The sequence below is a fragment of the Ischnura elegans genome, chromosome 7, assembly GCF_921293095.1.
Source record: "Ischnura elegans chromosome 7, ioIscEleg1.1, whole genome shotgun sequence".
Taxonomy (NCBI): domain Eukaryota; kingdom Metazoa; phylum Arthropoda; class Insecta; order Odonata; family Coenagrionidae; genus Ischnura; species Ischnura elegans.
In genome coordinates, this window is record NC_060252.1 from 8,549,147 (window position 1) to 8,571,609 (window position 22,463).

Consider the following 22,463-nt stretch of genomic DNA (forward strand, 5'->3'; position numbering starts at 1 on the left):
TTTTTTTTGTAACGATTTAAAAAAAACTCAACTTTGGTAGGCACCCTACGAAACGGAGGTACAACACTATCGAAAGTTTACGGCTTTGCTTAGGAGACGCAGGTGGAAGGTTATGCACGGGACGGGATTGTACGTAAGATTTTCGTGGCCAACTTCAAAATTTATCTCATACCTTCGGTGAATTTAAATTTATTCTGCCAATACCTCCTATTAGAAATCCATCAGTTCCTCGCTGGGACTTTTGAGGTGAATATCTATGTTTTTAATCCAGAAGCAGGATAATGAGCAATGGTAACTAACATGGCAGACTTAAGGCATCCCGAGGCAAATTTTTCCTTCAAAAGGATGACTAAATAAAAAAAGCCTTGCGGTCATATAGGAAGGATCTCTTTCCATCTTTTCGAGTGAGCACCTATATGACGCATTTGATTGGTGTTTTTCCGAGTGATATTAAATACGTATCGAGGGAATGAAATTGATATAGTATTTTTATCGAGCTTTTATCTAGAAGCGGCTTTATCTACTTTTACATTGTGAACATTGAAACACCTAACCGGTATAAATTACGAATGAATTGTTAGAAATCTGCTTGAGGTGTTTAAATCATGAGTTCTTACTCTTATTCGCTATTATTACCTATCGATCGCTCGGTAAAATTTATTAGGCGCCTTTTAGTTTATATTATTTGCTCCACGTGTATTCATCATCATTAACTTATTTTATGTAATTTAGGGACTATCTAGAAAGAAAGCGAATGTTTGGAATTTTTAATATTGGAATAGTTGTCTTCATTATGACGAATGCTAGTTTCTGTCGTCTAAATTTCACCAACGCTCACGTACTGTCCGCCTGTATTTACATGTATATTTGAAGAACTACCATTTCATTGTTAATATTCCTAGCGGTGAAACTACTTAACATACAGCGAATTAGCTTTCTTGAATTTAAGACTGAGAAAGTATGAGGTATGATAATTTCAAGGGGTTAAATAATTATAATTTTGAAGAGCATGCGAGGCCAATATTTCCTAATGTGAGTGAGCTGAAAATAATTTTTCAATGAGCTATAAGTTCCAATGGCCGAGCTAACTCTTCGCATGAAAACCAAGTCCACAAATTTGATGCACTTTGTTACATTAAGGTGCTAGGTGAAAGAATTATTTGCCAACTGATCCATGTGATCTTACTATTTGAATTTTCGTTACTTTAATTATTTCGTAAAATATTCTTATCCACTGCGCTACCATGAATAAGTCCAATTTACCTTTATGCAAACTATAAAATTTCTGAATTAGCACAATCATTGATTTTGGGGTGGAAATTTCACTGTGACGGTATACGAACCAAGAACCTTTGAGAGCATCACTCAATCTCTCACGCAGTGATTCTAGCCGGAGGTTGTATAGGAGCTTCGACTCCTGTAATTAGCCATTCCTTGCTATATGGATAGGAATTATTATTTTGGATAAATTTTCTCGTATTTTTTACTGTAACTTAATGTTACATTTACGAAATAAATTCAATAATTTAGTTTACGAAATCTAACATTTGAGAAAATTATCGATCCAGATTTCCATGGGCTATTTATTCGTTGATTCCGTACGGGAAGAGATGGCCTTTCCTCAGCAAATTTCTACACCTTTTACACCGAGCTAATGGGGGGAATGTTAATACTCACCGGGGACCGGGATGTGTAAGTTCTCATTCTCATCTTGTATCTTTCTTACACTTTGAAGAAGATATGCTCGGATGAAGTCATATCTTCTCAATGGAAACCCTTGTCTATATTACGAGCTATTTTGGGATCGCAGAGATGTTTTTTGCTGCTTTTTGTTTCTTCGGTACGATTTTCGCTTCATGGATGTTGAGAAAAGAAATAGGGGTCTTTAGATACGACTTTGCACCCATTATGGGGAAACGTCTTGAGGGAAATGATTAATCACCTGGCTGTGCGTGGGAAAAGTTTTTGTTGTTCTTTCAAACAAGTTTCTTGTGGATTTGGAGGAGTGACGAAATTAACCTTAAGAAAGCCATAAGGTGGCTGAGGGAAATTATTATTCAGAGCACGGGAATCATTTAGCTATTATGTGAAGAAAACCTGTATAAAAATTTAGCATCTACTTTTTTATACGACTATATGATACTGTAATAAGCAGCGAGCGTGAATGTATGTTTTACCTTATTTAGCATTTTCATTGCCTCTTGGACGAATCTTCAGGTTCATTTGAGGAAATTCTGAGAGTTAAACAAGCATTATACTTACTCAGACTTTTTTTAACTTAAATATGCGTATGCCCATGGTTCATTTTCTATTTTAATATCGAAACAAATTTTTCAATATATCATGTGAGGTGCAAATTAAGCGTCTAGTTATCGCTATGCACAGTATAAGTTTTAATTTTATCAACTGAAAAGGAGGAATGGGTGCACTAGAATACATTTGAGTCGCATAACCTGATGTTACTGGAATATTATGCATTTACATAAGTGTGGGATATGCAGAAGTGAAATGCATTACTGAAATAAAAAAAAATATTTTAAAAGCTGTGGCAGCTTATTCTTGCTCATTGTTACATTGTAATTTTGTACGACGAATTTTTGAAATATGGAAATGCTTCCGGGTTTCAGCCGCGTTGTATCACCTTTTTGGACGACTGTTTTGCCCATATTCCTTCAAAATTCCTCATTTCAGAAGTGTCGATCTGCTGACTGGGATGTGAGAGAAACTGCTTTCTCCCTAAATGACGTAATTGTGGATCAATGTGGAAGAAACGCTGGAAGATCTTGATTTTTAGACCCATTCAGTGTTCTCTCTCCTCTTGTAGCAATCTCAACAAAATTAGAATTGTTATTTAAATATTTTCAACGGATAATGAACTCCTTATGTCTTCAAGGTTTTTCTCAGTTGTATGATATTGAATTAATTTTGTTATTTAGCTAATTTAGTTATATTATATATTATATGATTTTTGGTATGACAACGCACAGTCATATCGGATTGCATTTAATATGTTTATGCTGCTCTCCACGGCTTAATTGGTTTCATCGGTTTTGAGGGTTGAGTGAGATGTCCAGTAAGGAAGGTATCCATACACATATGAGATATTTCTTTTTATTTATGAAATAGTTTATAATATATTCCTCATTCCTTAAGGATGAGGGAAGTGACGGACTTCGAAACGTCGGCTGCGATAGATTCTCACTCGGCTGGTAACACGAAAGAACTTGATACAATTTATTCGCCGGAAAATTACAGATCTTTCTCCATAAATGCGGATTTTATTTTTTGAGGGGAAGGAGACCGAAATCAATTGACAAAATCATTACTCATTGTATTGATGGCTCCTTCTTGTGACTTGTAGTTAACAATTTGGGTAGTTTTTTTGAAAATATTAGCTTCACACTGCGCATATTTAAAGATAAAAGTGTTTACGCATATATCGAGTGATTTCGTGTTATTGCTAATTAATAGGAAAATAATTTAATATATTATAGACATCGGTTAGTTAGTCATCTCAACAGATTTGCGGCATGCGAGGATTTCAAGTGATGACTGGTGAATCGAAATTTATCATTGATTAGCTTGTTTAGTTTCGTGAGATTTGTCAGATGTAGGTACCCAATTATTCCTACAACACTTCAGCTAAATATAAAATTCATTGTTTAAGAGTTAGCGAAAGAGGAAATATCCACTTGCGTGAATGGGGTGGATAAAGAAGACGAAAAGAGGAGGGATTTATTTTGAAGGGAAGAGGATAAAGGATGGGACATATTCCTCATGACAGGTTGGGTGATTTGAGTTGAGGGACGCTGGCTTTAACAATGCCGGAAAGGTTAGAAGAGCACCGAAAAGAGATGGTAAGGGCCCTTTGAGAATGGATTTAAGAAACTGGACGAAGGGAAGTAGTTAGTGGAGAAGACAGGATTATCGTTTTTATTTTTTTGATACGATAAGGAGAATATGCTTTTTTGAGCTATATTACCGATGTGAGCCTCGAGTAGCTGCTGCTGAGAGGAGAGAACGTCAGAACTGAAGGAAATATCCATAAATATATGTATTAATAAGAATTATAGTGAAGAATACGGTAGATATGAAGGATATTAAATGAAAGAATGTAAGGAAATTGCAATAATCGGTAACAAAGTTATAGAAGGAAGATACCATACAAATAACGAAGCTAGATAATGGCATGTAGAATGTAAGGGAATTGCAATAATCGGTAGCAAAGTTATAGAAGGAAGATACCATAGATATAACGAACCTAGATAAATAAATGCATGGGGAGATCTTGAGGGAAAGAATTGCTGGAAGAGTGTGGATTTCATGAAATACACCTCATCTGGACAGGACACATGGTTATTGAATGGGAAAGCTCTAAGGAGTAACTATGTATGTGGAATGCTGTGCTCTAGTGCTTCGTCTGTCTAGTTTGGCATGTGCCTTCTTTACTTTATTAACCGATTTTGATGATTTTGAAATTTGATAGGCTATGAATTCTACGATGTGAAGTACTGTTTGATGTGAAATGCCCATTTTGTTTCCCATTTAACTGTCGTGACTCATTTCGTGGCCAGTCTACCGTGTTCTTCTTTGACGTACAGTGATCTATAGAGTCCTTCCTTCTCCTATTCTTCTATATTCCTCCTTATTTACCACCCTGTCCGTCCATTTCAATTTTTTCCATGAATGGATATTACATGGAGTAGTATATTTACCTGTTTATTGGACATTAATTTCGTCGATAGCTTTTGTTGCTTTGAAAATTTACAACGAATGTGCTTTGAGTCAAAACTAAGAGAGTGGGCTTGCGTTGTTTTGGAAATAATGGCTTTAATTATTCATAGCTGTAAATATTCGTTTAATTTTTTAGTCGTGACTAAGGCTTTATTTTCTTTAGCTGAAAGCATTTATCTAAAAAACTGTGGCAACTCCGCTCTACCATCAACACACGTGTCATGCCATTCTCCTACTCGGTCAGTCTTCCTTAAGAAGTCCCTCACAGGTTGTCAGTTGTAGGAGCGTCTCGAGACGTAAAAGGAGTTGGCTCAATGGTATGGGGCTGAACTCAATGAATGAGCTCGAGAAAAGAGGAAAAAGAAGTATGTGGGCGATGAATGGTAAAATCAATACTAGTTGGCTCACAATTGATATGAGAAACAGATAAATTATATTTGGAGACATTCTGCTGATAGTGTAACTGGAAATCATGCGTTGAATTTATATTGTAAGTACTCCAACCAGTTTCATATTCTTTTACAGCTTATGTTCGAAAATAGGTGGTTGCGATAGCATTTCTTGCCGTCTAGATAAAGAAAAATAAAGTTACCGAGGGTACGAAGTCGATGCGCAGATTGTCCCTTAGTTTCGTAGACCATGAGTGGTTTCTATCTTTCCCCCGCATCTGCTCTGTGATTTAAAGAGACTAGTTTGATTCGCAATTTTTCTTTGATTTCGTCGATGTATTTGTTTTTATCGACTCTGAGGCTCATTGCATATTGGTTCGTAATATCGTAGATTATGGGTGAGATCTATCTTTACCCCACGTATACTTTGTAATAAGAAGAGACTAGTTTTAATCGTAATTTCTTTAATATCGTTAATGTATTGTCGATCTGTTTTTATCGACTCAGTGACTCTGTTAACTGCCTTAAGACTACTTTTATATCGCAAGCATTGGTTCACGCATGATTTTAGCCTATTGCTGTTGTTGGGTACACTTGGGTTTTGTTGCAAAATATGTGTAGATGTTGCGATTTCTTTAGTACCTTTCAAAGGCACTCGACGATTTCATGCGGAAGGAGTTAAAGTGGAGACCACTTATCTTTCCAGGTCCTTGAACAACCCTCATTTCACTCGCAATCGGAAGAGGTTGAGGATCTCCTCCCTTGTCGATCTGCCTCCTGTTTCCTCTTACTCTCTCCGAAACTTCCTTCCCTTTACCTAAAGCATTCTTGTTGGCAGTGCTAATAACCGTATTCGACATTTTTACTTTGATCTTGAGATTATAGACCAGGGAGAAGCTTCAAGATGTTCGTAATTCAATTCCCTTGTCCTTATCTCTATCTATTATTTCGCTTGGCAATTTCATTCTTAAATTTTGAAATTTTCGGAGTCTTAGTAGTTGGAGGCTATTTCCTTTAGTTGTTGTAAAAGAACAGGCATTTATGTTTCCCCCAGAATATTCATGTTTCAGCTCTCATTAGAAACCATTTCTAAGGGATGTTATATATTTTCCAGTTGTGATTAGGATATTTCACAACGCTCCATACGTAGCTATATATATATAGTGTACATTACAAAAAGTAATTTGTTATTCTATTTCAATTGTTCTATGAAAAATTATTGTTAAAGCGAAAGAAAAAACTGAAATAAGGCAGTTCCTTGTTGATACTCTAATTTGGAGGCTATAGCAGCGTCTAGATTTTATCAATATGTCAAATAGGAGGGAACACTCAAAATTAAAAATTGGTTTTCTTTATTTAAAAGCAAAAAGATATAAATGAAAAACACACACGCCAAATTTTAGAGCTCAAATTCGATTTTTAACCAAGATAAGTAGCTTTGAAAGTCCGATTGGAGCTCCGGCCACGCCCACGGCGCGAAACGTATTTCTATTGGCTGACGCCGCGTGACGTGTGAACCTCATGAATGTCGCGAGAGTAATGCTTGAAGAAGCCGTAAACACATTGCGTTCGTGGAAATAGTGGCCAAAAGTTTATCATCATGGCGAAACACAATGTTAATTTTGTTCTGGCAGATACCAGAAATGTACTGACATTATTAACAGGGACTCTGGGCATTTTTTTGTCTCCAAAAGAATCATTTCATTGAAATGATACTTCTTAAGATGAAATGTTTACACTTTTGAAAGAGACAGTAATCACGGCAATTGTCGTGGATGTTTTAATTTGTGGACTTACCATAATAAAATCCTTTACTTATTACTGGTTTTTGAGTTTCCGGATGTAAATTGTGAAATAAATGAACAAATGTGCTATAGCTACAGCTGTTTTTTTGCCCTCTGAAGGGAGGAAATTCGGGGTTCTCTCCGTTTCTTTTAGGATTAGCATTCAAATTTCGTTGGAACAGCATTTTTATTTAAAGCAGAGGTCTCGCTTTGGTCCACCTATGTTCGTGATAAATGTTTGAGTTAGTTTCGTACTATGGAAAATGGTAAATAATTGTCATCAAAATGAAAGAATAACTCAGAGATGGGGATTTTTATATGAAAATATCCGTAAGTTAAATTATATTTACATCAAAGTTACACGTACAGTCACTTTCAAAAGTTTTAGGACAAAATTTGTGGCACCACTTCTGCTTCTCAAGGAAATTTAGTATCCTATACCCCTTTCGTAGTTATCTGGTGCGCTACGCTGACATTCCGCGTGTGATTATATACATGCACACAAAGGGAAAAAATATTTTATGCTGCAAATTTATCATTCCGCTTCTATTTATGTAGGGTGTAATGATTATTTTCTGAGCATTTACTGCATACTTGCACCGGTTTTTACCCTTTGTGGTTAAAGTAATTGTAATTGTGATTTTTGTCATGTGATGGGTCGCCGTGGCGGTGGCCTAGTAAGCAACGCATTGAGCTCGGGTAGTGAAGATTGAGGGTTTGGGACTGTCTCTCATAATTTTTTCAGCTACTTTTCCTACTTATTAACAGGTTTTCTTTATAATCGTAATTTCGCTGTATTTGATATTATGCTTTTATATTTGCCGATGCGAATTTTTAAAATTAAAAGAAAAATTGTGGATAAAATCCTGGCGTTAGCATTAACGTATAGTTTGAAGTCTGGCGAAAGGAGTCACACATTATAATTTATTATTTGTCTTATTATTATATTATATACAATTATTCTTTTTAGATTAGTGATGGTTCAAACTATTTCCTAGTATTTATTCAGTAAGTATTTTCCTCCGGTTTCTCTGTTTTGTTGTAAGATTCGCAAAGTTATCCGTGCTTATTATTTACTATTTGTTCTTCTTTTTATAGACCTGGCGGCACCGGGAGTCAAATGTGCTTATTTCTGTTTATTGCGAGTAATTCGATATCGTAGTGTTCCTGGAGTAAAAATTTGAGATTATCATGTATTAGTTTGTACTATTTGACACATCACCAGGTTAGCGTCGAAGACCCTTTCCGTTGCAGTGGTTGGCTTTTAATACGCAAGATAGAAACAAAGAGTGAACGTTAGGGCAAATATGCAGTAAATGCTCACGAAATAATCATTATACCCAACATAAATTTAAGTAGAATGATATATTTGCAATTAAAAAGTAAAATTTCCCGTTGAGTGCGTATATACGGTATTTAAGCACATACGAAATGTTTGCGATGTGTGGTCAAAAAACCTCTTTGAGAAACAGAAGAGGCCCTCATACATTAAAATGGCCCTCACGCATTCTATAACAGCCTATTTCTGAAGGAATATGCAGTCTCCATGCAGCGCCGCACGACCGCCTTCCCCGGTCTGGGTCGTTTGGCACCACAAAAAATACTTTTCTGGCGTTTAATGAGAGGCAAATTCACATCTCGGCACACAACAATATACATAAGGTTTCCTCCCACTCATTTAAAATACTCCGTTTTATCTAGTATTTACTTAAACTCGAAATAACGTATACGACAATGCACTCCTTATGCAAGCCATGCAGATATCATGAGGTTCACACGTCATCAACATGGCGTCGCCCGAGAAATACGTTATTGGCGCGGAATTCAAGTTGAAACTTCAAACTGCTCTAGGGGCGAAATTACTCTGCCCTCAATGGTAAAATTTGGCGAGAGTCTTTCTTACACCCATTGCTTTATAAATCAGACAAAATATTTGGTAGTGTAATCCCTTCTATTGGCTGTAACAAGAGGACAAAGTCTAGTATATTTTTGACTCCGGAACAAAAGATTTCAGCTGATGAGTCCTTCAACATGTTGGGCATATGTTACGGAATTTATTTTTTCAAGTCATTGAGGGAACTATCAGCATAGGTTTCTCATCTTGATTTACAAAATTTTGGTCACGGACTCACTTTCTCGTCACCTGTTGCCTCGTTAAAAACTTCTAGGAGGGTTAAGGACGTTCGACTTCGCTCTGAGGTCATTGAGAAGGTTTGGCATGTTATTATCCTATCACTGAAACAGCGAAAACAAAATAATGTGGAGATGAAAATTGAAGTATGAAAGTATTTTATCATTCCCTCCTCCATTTCTCCCCGCAATGTAAAAATAGAGTAGGACAGTAATCCACATGATGCCAAGTGCTAACCTCTCTGCGATAATTCGTATCTCACCCCTCGTTTTCTGGCAGTCTCGGCAATCTCCAACTCATGGCCCTTGTCCCGCACCGCACTCCTTTGGGCTTTTTGCTCTCGGTATAGCTGTGTGGACCATTTCCTGATCGACTAATCTCGAGCTAATCTAAGTTCAACGTTCCGTGGGAAGCAAATCGGGAAGGTACTCACCGCAACTTTGTTCAAGTTTGCCTCCGACGTTTCCCTGGAGGGGCCGCCGCCGCCTCCACCGCCGCCGCCGCCGCCCGAGCCCCTGCTGTTACCCCCGCTCCCACTGCCTCCCCCGCCGCCTCCGCCCACGTCTCCCATGGCCAGCGTCTCGGGCGCGTTGCCCCCGCCGCCCCCACTGTGCTCGATGGCGAGAGTGGAGCCGCCGATGGCCATGCCTCCATTGGAGCGGAACCTCCGGCCGAAGCGCAGGAGGTTCCGGGTGATCATGGTGTTCATGAGCACGATGAGCGTTAGGGGAGCGATTAGGGTGAGCACGCTGTCTACGATGTTGATGACTCTCATGGCCTCGTGGTACTGCTCCAGCATGTCGCACACCTCGTCTCCCGGAGCCAAATTCTGCGCTGGTCCTCCGAGTGGTGACTCTCCTTCGGCCATGCCTGTGGGATTAGAGTGACGGTTAGTGGGAATATACACGACGGTGGGAAATTAATTCTAAAAGGCCCATTCCATGCCTTTTAGGTGCTTCTCTGCCTTTTCCGGCGTTGTTAACCCGGTAACGCCTGAATTAAAAAGTTTCTGTGATTTTAGTGGTAATCATACGTTTTAATACGAATGAAATTCTGAGTCATTCAGTGCAAGTTTTATTCTTTTATCTCTAATAGTTTCCGAGATACAGCCTGGTACCATATGGTACCGCTAGGCGTTTAAGGGGTCAAAAAATCGAAATTTGAAAAACTTTTCGGTAATCACATTTTTAAGCCAAAAACGTTAAATATTTAATATTTTCCGGAAAAACATTCATTTTCATCCAAAATTACGCTAAAATATCGATAATATTCAATTAATTATTAAATATTATTGTTTATAAAATAGAAGTTATGTATAATCGACGTAGAAATCATGAATAACATGATTCTAGCGTTTCACTCAGTCGTTGCCGCATATGGAAATGAACAAAGCAGTCACTGCATTGCATTTCAAGCATTCTGTTCTTATATTACTGGTTCAGTTTTCAGTAGCACACCGTCCCCGCTTGAGCTTGGATTTTATTTGTTGATTGTGCCTGTCGAACCTGTCAGGGGCACTGGAAAGAAGATAGGCCGCTGTCAGTTGAATGCGATCTTTGAAACATGAATCAATTACAAATCTATTTCTTTAGCCAAGTACCCCATTCCAGTCGCACTTCTGGTAAATTGAGCACGTCCTTGATATTTTAGAGGATCCTTGTATCCAGCTGTGATTACACTACTGGCCATCGGAACTCTAGCTGAGTTATGTTTTTCAGGATTTCCGCATCAGCATCCATGCGTTGGGCGTCATTGCATCCAGAATCCAAGTAAAAATGGGCCACGACCATTTTGTCGCCTCACATTCCTGAGTTTTACGAAGTAGCTATCTGAACTATTGATGCACTGCACTTTCTAGCCAAACCTAATTAGCTTCCCCCGCATGAATTGCTAACAGCTATGTCTTCCAAAAGAGAACATTATCCACTCATTGAAACTCAAGGACTGCTTTCCTCTGAAATATCCGCCGAATATTTCTTTTGCCATGCCCATAAAAGGGCGCATTTTCCACGTCTTATCTGATTTATCCATAGCGGTGTAATCACCGCAATGAATAAACCTACGAAGTTGTACAAATTTATGGATTACAAGTTTATTACACAATTATTATAATAATTGTGTAATAAACAAGATTATTTCTGGCGTTTAGCGCTGCCTTACAATAGTGCCTTTTACTGGGAGTCGTTTAATGCTAACTTATAAAAAGAATTGCAAAAAATATTTTCAGTACCTCATGAGTTATATTTGGGTCATAACAGTTGCAGAATTGTACACACCTATTCGACTCTAACACTTAGTGTGTAAGGACATTTTCGTCAAAGAACAGTTCAAATATTCTGGTTGGGGATGCTTCATGAATCAGTGAGTTGGTAATCAGGATTACGAGAAATCCTTTCGTGATTTACGATCTCTTCATCATCAAAAACGCGTCCTTCCTACCTTTTTTTATACCTTTTGGGTGCTTTACGGCTCTGTCCAGTTTCACTACACTTTTGAAAATTCTCAGAAATTTCTTGAGATAAACTCAGCTGATTGCCCACCTTTTCGAACAACAACTTCAAATTCGGGGAAAATTGGCGTCCACTCGTTATTCCATTTTCCTCAGTCAGAAGGAAGGTATTCATCCTCTCTTTGCAGCAGTACATGCTATATTATATGCAGTATGTGTAAGTTATTTCGGTTTTACTAGCACATGAAAGTGTGAAAAGTATCGGAGAGTGATTGAGATACGTTAGACAAAAATTAGAATTAGGCTGCTCTTGTCGTAGTGATGCCTGTCGCGTAGTCGTCTCTTGCCGCCAGCCGTCATTGAATTTTGCCCTTAGCAAGCCCCCTTATTCCCCATCATACCCCCTTCCTAATTGATATACACGAATATAATACGTCATTTTAAAGAAAATTTTATTTTCAATTCTATTTTATTTTTTGCTTTATGAAAATTTCAAAAATGTAGACACGCGAGTGCAATAAATGACTGCGCGCACCATAAAATTAGCCGTTTTGTTAACTTCGTGAACTTTGTAATTCAACCTAGGGAAAACTATCACGTCTACAACATTCATCTTTCACAATAAGTTGCAAAATTTAATGCAGATTAATAAAATGGCTTTTGCGTATTTTTAGAACGCATATTTTGTTGTAAAATAACGTAAATGTTTAAACTCTATCTAGTCCTAAATTTTACGCCAAAAGAAAAAATAAAATTGATAGAAAAACTTCCTAATTTATTTTCAATTTTTCTATGATCCGAAAATACGTGAGTTTTATGTAGTGTAGATTATATATGGGCTTTAAAAAAATACGCCCGAGCGGACGAATGCTGCGTTGCCATGTCTTGCGTGCGAAACTTTACTTCCTGGGTACTGGTACTAGCCCCACGCAGCCCCGTTTGGCAACATGACATTGATTAAAGTTATTAACATTCACAAGTATAAATATTTTTATATATTATAGATCATAGAAAAATTGAAAATAAATTAGGAAGTTTTTCTATCAATTTTATTTTTTCTTTTGGCGTAAAATTTAGGACTAGATAGAGTTTAAACATTTACGTTATTTTACAACAAAATATGCGTTCTAAAAATACGCAAAAGCCATTTTATTAATCTGCATTAAATTTTGCAACTTATTGTGAAAGATGAATGTTGTAGACGTGATAGTTTTCCCTAGGTTGAATTACAAAGTTCACGAAGTTAACAAAACGGCTAATTTTATGGTGCGCGCAGTCATTTATTGCACTCGCGTGTCTACATTTTTGAAATTTTCATAAAACAAAAAATAAATTTGAATTGAAAGTAAAATTTTCTTTAAAATGACGTATTATACATCATTGTGGCAATCACTGAAGTCCAGATATAAATTTGCGAAGTACTGCGACACATCATTTTGACGCCGACAGTAGTCTATCATTCTCCCCATCACGGTGTTATGCCAACCGACAATTCCTTGAAATCCGAGAACTCCATTGAGCCGGGAATGATGCTTGCAAAGCGGAAGTTGCCGTGTTTACCCATTTCTTAATCAGTTCTAAGAATTCAAGTATTATTTCAAAAAGAATAATTAGCAATAGATTGATTAGTAACAATGCAGTATGTTATTATTTGTAATTATGCTTATTTTGAATGATTTGAAACAGCGTGAATTCTGTTTTAGCTTACCGCGAATTATTCAACTAATATTGATAGCTTTTAAAACAACATTTGTTTTTAAGAATATTCCACCGCTTTGATTTTAAAACTTTATGTTTATAGTATATAATACATATTTAAGTGAATTCAGAAATGACTTGAAAACGAATAATTAAGGCTAATTTTAACTACCGCTGTCAGTTTGACCTGCGTCAGTTTGGTCAGCACAGTCAATTTGAAGCGTCACCTTGAAAGTGTTACCTTGAACTTACATTCCCGCTGGATGACACTGGTTTTTTTATGAGACGAAGACGAATTAGAAGAAATTCATTACAAGAATTCATCTAAGATATTTTGTCATTCATACCTTTAAAGTTGAATTATAATTGTAATGATTTTTTAAATTGAGAGCTCGAAAAAAAATAATATCAAATAACACAAAGTATTTAAACACGTTTGATAGCGATAAAAAATTCGCTTCTAGTGTCTATACACTAGAATCAACCATATCTCATTTGTGGGTATATACCGCAATGTTATGAATAGGTTCCTTCTCTCGTCCGCGGTTTGCTCCCTACCGCTTACCGCTGCCATCTAGTGGGGTTATTCTCACTGCCTGCCACTCACAGATGGGAAAGCAACTCAGACGAAATTCAGCTGAAGATTACGGTATTTGAGCCTTATGAATCTTGACTTCGGTCGGTAATTTCTACGAAATAGTTTTCCCAACGTGGTTTGCCTTTTGCTGCACACTTTTATTCCTGTTTTCTTTTCTGTGGAAATAGTTTCAAATTATCATCGTATTTTTAGTTTTTGCCCGTCATAAATTACAAATCAATGATTTAGCATATTTTAGAACCCAACCGTCAAGAAATAACGAGCATCCATGCTTCGGATGGCTAAAAAAAGCGCTTTGGCGGCACTTAGGCCCGCGAATTCTTGGTCAGTAAATTAGTGGACTCCCGCCACCCTCACCAAGGTCGGTCTGCCGGGGGTGAGAAAACTTTTTTTTGCCTTCATTGCTGAATCTTTCATTGCTTATCTTACAGGTAGGGCCATTAACTTTTACGGGACGCAAAATTACGCGTGAATATATATTTCATATGTATGAATCTTCACGACACCTTTTATTTAGGATGGTGAATTTAATGCACATGAAAGAGCGTAACTAGCAGTTATATGATAGGGCAAGTATCATTCCGATTAGTGAAGCGTGTTACGATCACATCAACGTGAACATACCCGTTGATGCTTGTCATAGGTTTAAGTTTGGTTCAGATGTTAAACCGTAGATTTATCCATTAAGAAGACCATGATCCCTTTAGCAGATGAAGAAGAATCTGTTCGCCCGATTCTATCAAAGTGATCTTATGTCCTTGACAATATCGTTAATGAAGTAAACCCACTCTTTTTGATGAATTTTCATTTCAATTTATTCTTTTCGAGTCATTATCTCATGGAACCTTTGCTGCATGCGTGGTGGCAGGAAATCAGGTTATGATATAAAAATTATGGCAAATTTTTGCCTGTTTGTGGATGATAGTGACGAATCACAGTTCACTCATTTAATAAATATTAATGTATAAGGAATAATAATTTCAAACGCTGGAGATTTCCGATAATAGCAATCGACTATGTGGAATTATTCTTATTAAACACGGCTTTCAATGAATAAACGTGAACAATTTGCGATTAAAAATTTAATTTCGACCCCCATATTCACACCAATACTATGAGGTTTAATGTGTCGTTAACCTAAAAGTACGGGTCCGAGATTTTATGTGGAACTAAACTATTGCTTTAGTAACTGTGACGTAACGAAAGAGGTAGTTACTGAAGGAAACCATATTAAATTGTATCGCAAGTTGGTCGGAAATCATAAGTTACTAGGGTACCAACGGCAGAAATGGAGGCTGGTTAACTGGAGGTATCTACTTCTCCTTTTTGACAATCTGTTATGTGAATCGGCTAGCGCATAGCATGGTAGAGGAAAAAAGTCCCGAAACTAGTTTATCGTGCGTGGAAGGAAAGATGAAATTAATGGTCAAGCCAAGTTACTACGGATAAACTACCACTCGGTATTGATTTTTCTCAAAAGCGATCGTATTTTCTCAGCCTGAGGAGGAAAATCAATTTCAGCGGTCAAATCATATGGTTTAATTTTGAAGCATTTATGGTTCTTGGTCAATATACGTGACATCATTTATGTAACGGCATGGTAGCCAAAACAAGATGCCAACCATTGCTTATTATTCACTCCAAACAATTTGTTCAGTGAAATTGAAAGTTTCTTTTCAGGCTTTACTGAATATAAATGAGCACGATAGTACAAATAAATGGAATGCGGGTATTCTTCACGGGTCTGCGACAAAATTTTAACCAATGCGTAAATGACTTAAGTGCCTCCTCAAATCATCGTTAAAATTATTTTTCATTTATTTTTGTAAGTAATGCAATTCCTCGTTTGCATTAAAAATGTTTATGTTATGTACTAGATATTATCCTTCAATAATGAGATCGAATGTAGTATTATTAAACTGTTTACTCTTAGTCCAAACGTTAATGTAATTGTGAACTAAAAAAAATATAATTGCGCGGAAATAGGAAAAAAACGTGGTGGGAAGTATAGAGTTCATTGCACCCGAAGGTCCGCCATGCTGGGAAGTCACCATTTGCGCCGCCCTGATTAAAGAAGAAAGGTCACATAGAGATTAGCTGAGAGTTATGCTAAGATTCGTGTTGTTTCCGATGTCAATGGTGAATGAAGGATTCATTTAAGATGTGCCAATGAAATTCAGTGAATTATAATCCTCTGAATTTAATAGAATAACTGCTCATAATCTCCCCCTTTGCGACGTGGCTTATGAATATCGTGAGTACTTATGATAATGAATTGATTTGGGGACTTTTTTCGAAAAAGAAATTTACGCTTTCTAAGGAAATTGATCTATATCCTCAACATTCATTGCATACTTGTATAATTGGTAGTGTAAGGACGCATAACTTTTCATGTACAGTTTTATTAATTTTGAATTCATTTTATATGATTAATTTGAGCCTTGAGGACAAATTGAGGGAAATTAGTCGTAGAATTCTGAAAAAAGTTAAAGCAAGTCTTACTGAAACCTGTGGAATACTTTAATATTCATGCAGCACGCTGATTTTAAAAAATTGAGGAAACGCCAATACGTTTTCATGTGCTAAGAAGAATATGCATCGATGAAATCATATGATGATAGTTTTAGAAGGTCACTCAATGGATTATGTTTTCAAATTCGACATAAAAATACCATCAATAGAACATAATGAATTCCCGTAACCAGTGAGTTTTGCGTTATTGGTCAATATTGTATAACATTTTATCATTATGGAGCTTTAATAGTAAAATGTTCATAAGAAGCGGTTTAGGTACAACTTATTTTAACAGCTCTCAATTACCTTTTTGACATGAATTTGTTAGTGCATTCACTGCAAATTATCCCTCCTCCTTGGTTTGAAGTAACTTGAAGTTTACGCACCGATGAATGTAATATATATGTTTTTCGTTTGTAGTTTTATTTTCTGCCATCCCGAATGAAAAGACTTGTAATTGTCTCCGTACGCAAAATACTAGATCACTTTGAATATTTCATAGCCGGATTCTTGAAATATTCCACTCAGTCTCGAATGGATCGTACGAAATTCATAAGCCTCCGGTTGTAAGTTTCCATTTGATTGGCGGAAAGACTTCTGTTCCGGGAGTCGGATATTGAGCTTCACAAAAGTGTTCACCTCTCCACTCTCGCGCCGAAGCAGGAATTAGGTGTGCCCGGGTATTCATAAAAGTACACTAAATCCAATGGACATAGGGCATATAAATTCCATTTAAAATGAAGGTTGGAAGAATGGAGTTAGAAAGGAGTGTGTGTCAGTGGCACAGCGAGGGGGGTACGAGGATGAGTGTTTGGGGGATAAAACCCCCCCTCCAGAGCTCAGAGAAATTTTTAATTTTAATCAATTTTACTTAATTGGTTTGGTATTACTAATAGAATAGTGTAAGGATTTATAAAATATCCCCCAGGAAGCCGTAAAACTCACCATTTCGAACCATTTATCTTAAAATTCCGCAATTTATTAATCTCGCACCTACCGCTTATCCTGGTGGGTATTCCATACTCCCCCTACACCCCGGTATTAGTTACACCTAACCCCTCCCCCCCCCCAGCCTTAATTCCTAGCTGTGCCCCTGATGTGTGTGACATGGTAGAAGGTGAAATTAATATTCCAACTGTGCACAAAAAAGGGGTGAGCATCGTGGGTTTTTGGCATGCTTTGAGAAGGAATGAAAGTGTAGTTACGAGGGTGATTTATTATTGAGCATGTGAAATGAGAGAGAAATAGACGGAGGTTGCAGATAAGGAAAGATACTCAAGATTTGGGAGAATAAGATCCTTAGGAGCAAAAGAGTGCACATGCAGCTATAAGCGACTTTTTTTTGAATGCCAAGGGATTATTTAAGGTGACGAAGATGTCGCGGAAATATTTGACCAAATTATTTAAAATTCGGTTTAAAGAAGTCAGTCAATGATTATGGAAGAGATGGGAGCGGATTTTCACGGCTAAGAAATGTCTTGTGATCGATTAACATATCTATTGGAAATTGCTCGGAAATCACTGTCTTAATACTCAGTTTAGATTATTTAAAGATGTATTTTACTTGCTTTGAGTTTGCATTTGTATCGACACGAGAAATAGCATGAGTGTTGCCATGTACTGACGATTTTTTGCGCCACAAAGCGTTGCATCAGAGGCATTAAGGCGATATGGTGGATGCATATGATTTCAGCGTCATCCTTCTTCCTGTATTGCGGACTTTATGTTCTTTATTTGGCCCCTGGGAGATCCTTTACTACAGATTTATTCGCTGTGAACTGAGTAATAAAGAGCGCTACATCGTTTATCTCCCAAGTAGCCAGAAGTTTAGCTGCTCATGGCTTCCGACGGATTCAGAAGGAACGCTGGGAAGTCCCTATGTTGGATGGAAACGTTTTGTGCTGTTCATAATTCAATGGGAGCTATATCTTTATAGATGCAAAGGGTTCGCAGATGGAACCTTTCAACGGCATAAAAGATATATGATGCCTTGACGTTATCATGGTACCGTATCATTTCATGGTAGGATATTCAGCAACTCGAACAGCCTTCATTTTAATTTGGTTGGTGAAAGGAGATACACTCTCAGAATCAATTTATTTTTTATTTTTTTCTGCACCTCCCACGCACCGGAAGCGATGGGATTGCTGTACAGTAGACCTTTTTCTAAGAGTCTCTAAATACCTAACACGTTAGACATAGAAAAATCTCCGTAGCCTCACCAAGCCGGTTATCAGAGCAGCTAAAGTTTTCTATTATTAATACATTTTCCTCGATCGCGACTTGAAAAATTAAATGTGGACTCAATTAAATTAACTGCAATTTAGATCTTCGTATTCAACGCGCATATTCTGTTTAAAAAACTTCCTCGGAGCCGAGCATCAGTATCCTTTGTTTTCCAAATTAATTCACTGCTCAAGTGCCATCGATTCGCTGCGGAGTTCCCATTCCCCAGCCTTTATTTCGGCTGTTCCGTCCAGTGCTAACAGTTACTATCAATTAATTGCTATTCCCTGTAAAAAAAACTTGTCTGCCAAGGATTAGGTACTTCCATTAATCCCCTCCAAGTGCTATTTGGCTGAGGCGGATAGAGCCATATTTTCTACCTAATCTCTACTTCATTTTATTTATTTCAAGTACCCCTGAAAACAGTACAATGAGGTTTTTATGCCGTGGGATTGCGACAACTGAAAAAGACACATTAATACCCCTACCCTGGATAGGGGCAACCGACCCAGGCGGAACTCAAACCCGCGACCTACGGTTGTGCAGGCGAGGTCCCACCGCCACCTCGACCGGCTACAACCTCAATCTTTAAATTAACCTCAATAAATTATTTAAAATCTTTGATGCCAAGGGTAGTAATTATGATGGATTTCTTCTGGTAAAATTATATAACTGGGCTCAAACAGCTAAGGAGAAAATAAATCCGTAATTATGTTTGTCATGAAATGAAAGAAAATTTATAATAATGAATCAGGGCGGGGTACGATTAATTAATAAATGTAACAATTATGTTGATATTCGTCGAGAAGGTCGCTCGAGGTGATAAATTCAAACACTCAAGCGGACTTGTTTTATCACGTAAAAGTTTTCAAATCACGATCCCTCCAAATACATTTATATTAGGTCGATAAACTGGTTTCCTATTTTTCTATGACTCAGCGCATGAGCTATTTTAGAGGCAAAAAATCATTTATACTTTTTTATTCTTATTTTTACAAATAATTGTTACAAAGTCATGTTTACCTAACGGTCTCCTCTTTGTCGTGTTCCCGTATTCATCGCAATGAGACATGTATTAAATGAACAATTAAAATTCGGCTGACGTTCCAACTGCAGCTTTAGTTGGGCCTTACTTTGTGTGTAAGCATGAAGTTCCGGCAATCCTTGCGTCGAGTCGCTCGATACATTCAAGTATTAATTAATATGAGTATATGCTGAAAAGGTAAGTACTCTTGCCTCTAGGCCTTAATGATGCGATGCCCAAGAAATATATTTTACGGCTATTTCAAATTTAAGTCATGTCATTTCTTGGTGTTCTTTCCATTTTTAATGTAGGCTATTTCTTAATATGATAAAAGGACAAGATCTAGAAACTCCCTAAGGAAATGTTGCCATTAAGTTACACATTCGCTTTGAAAAAACAAAGCTTAGCCTAGCGACGTTAGAAGACAGTTTTCGCCTGGGGCGGGAAGTTTCGTAGTAGGCGAGTCCTCGCTCGTTGCTTGACATTTAACGTGCTCGGCCCTGAACTATTCATACAGCGAACATGGTATCTTAAAATTTTTTACGAGCGTAGAACGTGACTTAAAGAGATAAGGCTTGAGAAATCTCATCCCTTGCGATTATTAGACAACCTTCCTGGTCGACATTATTGCTAATACCATTAAAATTATAGAACCACCGACCACCCCGTAATGAAAGTGATTAGGATATATCTTAACTCACCGTACACTCACTAAAAATATTGAGTCAGATGGCGTTAGTTAGGTGGTAATAGTGGAGGCTTGTTATTTTGGCCTATTTTCGTTTATATAGGTTTAATATGAGGAATCATTTTGGCATATTGTAGATCCGTTAGCTCTTAGAATTTCCTTTCAGATCTCAATCTCTCTCTCTCCGTTCTGTAAATGACTGGCCTTTGCACTCATCTCATTGGAACCTTCATTCATCTATTGTCTCTACCATTACCAAGCAATTTAGTTGTTATTTGTATTAGTGGGCATCTCAATCATCTCATGAGCGGTTGCATATTGTGATACATTTTATTTTACTAATTAATGAGATAATTCGTGTTGTTTTATAGTTGACATTTCAATATCACTGTGGGCATATTGATTCTTCCCAACATTTTTGGAACCATTGTTTAGCATGCGGGATAGAGCTGGTGTTGGCGTTCGACTTGTAGGGATAGAGGAGATTAGGGAAGGTGAGTTAGACGGATAGAAGAAGGAAATGTGTATTATTTCACTCCTTCCGCGTGAACGGCAGTGAAATTCACATGAGCTGCCATGAGAAGTAAATCCACTGGACCCAAAATCGAACCATGGACCTTTCGCTTTCGAGCCACTGCGCAGACGGATACGCTGGCCTCTTTTCAGGTTCCAAGCACAGCGAAGTGGTCTGCGCAGCGGCTCGGAAAGCCATATGTCCGTGGATCCATTCCCGGTCCAGGTAATTTTTACTCGTGGCAATTCAGAAGAAGGGAAGGTCAAGTGCTAGGCATAGTAGGAGGGAAGAAGAATCTGCTTGAGGAGCTAAGGAGAATGCAGAAGGCATGTACCAAGGGGAAACCGTGATTGGGGGAAGTAATTTGGGTTAGCGAGGCAGGTGGCGGAAGAGAATAGGTTTCATGAATTTAATGTTAAATAATCGGTCCTTTAAAGGGTTAAAGATGGAAATTTATTGTAGGAAAGGCACGTGCCAGAGTCAAATGTTTGTTGGTACCATGTAAATACCGTAGGCTTATCTATCTCAAGTGACTGTAGTAAGACTTTGAATAAGACGAATAGCTGGTATTCGTGGAATAACTTCCTAGTTATGAGCTGTTACGGATGACTTACATATCAGTGCATCAAATCTGATGAAGGAGGGACTATGGGCCAAAAGTTGTTCTCAAGAGATAAGCCTAGTATCAGTTTACTACTTTCTTCAATTCTTTGCTTCCTCACTATATTGTATTTATATTTTTTTATATTTATATTCATTCTCACTCTATTATATTTTTGAAATTCTTAAACTTGCCGGTCCAGATTGCTTAAGATTACTCTAATGTTTTGGAAAAAGGACGCAAAAGAAGAAATATGGACTCATATTTCTTTATTGCCTTTATGAAATAATTTGAAGACCATCTGAATCCTTTGTAAATTTGAGAAGTTATTTTTAGAGTTGTCGAAAATAAAAGGTTTTCTCGTACTGAATGACGCAGATGCGAGTGAAAATGACGGGAGAGACATTTATAATCAATACACGCCAGATGATAGTGATATCATGCAGATGCGTCTGGATGAAGCCATGAGGAAGAAAGGATCCTATTAGGCTGTGAAATATAAAACAAAACAGATTTAAGACTTCACTAGCAACATGGCTTCAATATACTAAGCGGAAATTGAAAAGGCATTTAATTACTACTAAAATAATCTTCGGTAATAAATAAAAATGAATCTAATCTTATTGTTTGTTGAGAGAATATGAATACAAATTAACCATATGCTTTAAGTAAATTAAATTTGGATCAATTTGAATAGTAGAATCAATAGCAAAGAATGGAGCTGGAAGGGAATAATAGGCAAGATAGCTTGCGTTAAATTGATTTTCTTTGAGAGTGCTGTGACTACTTGGAATCTGAAAAGTCAGAAATGATGAGATCACAAGTTGGGTATTCTTATCTAAAGCAGTAACGTATCGATGATAAATGCGGCACGGCAGAATTGAGCGTGAGCATTGAAATATGGCCCACTGTGAGAATTGTGGAGAAATAGTGAATATAATGAAAAAAACTAATATTTTGTGATAAGATCAGTGAAAACTTGGAATATCAGGAGTATGGAAAAGTATAAGAGAAACGTATGAGTATATGACATGTAATGGACGGATAGAACATGCATGGAAAACCATAAGACGGTAACCTAATCGGACATAAGGGTAGGCGAAGGGCTGACAA

The 22,463-nt window shown here is 37.3% G+C and overlaps 1 protein-coding gene across 1 annotated transcript in view; it reads right to left on the bottom strand.

Moving 5' to 3' along the window:
- LOC124162760 overlaps positions 1-22,463 on the bottom strand; it is a 67,620-nt gene that overhangs the window by 21,260 nt on the left and 23,897 nt on the right. The window contains exon 3 of the mRNA XM_046539397.1: positions 9,472-9,908. Within this exon, the coding sequence (XP_046395353.1) occupies positions 9,472-9,908 (437 nt within the window). The remainder of the gene's footprint in view (positions 1-9,471; positions 9,909-22,463) is intronic.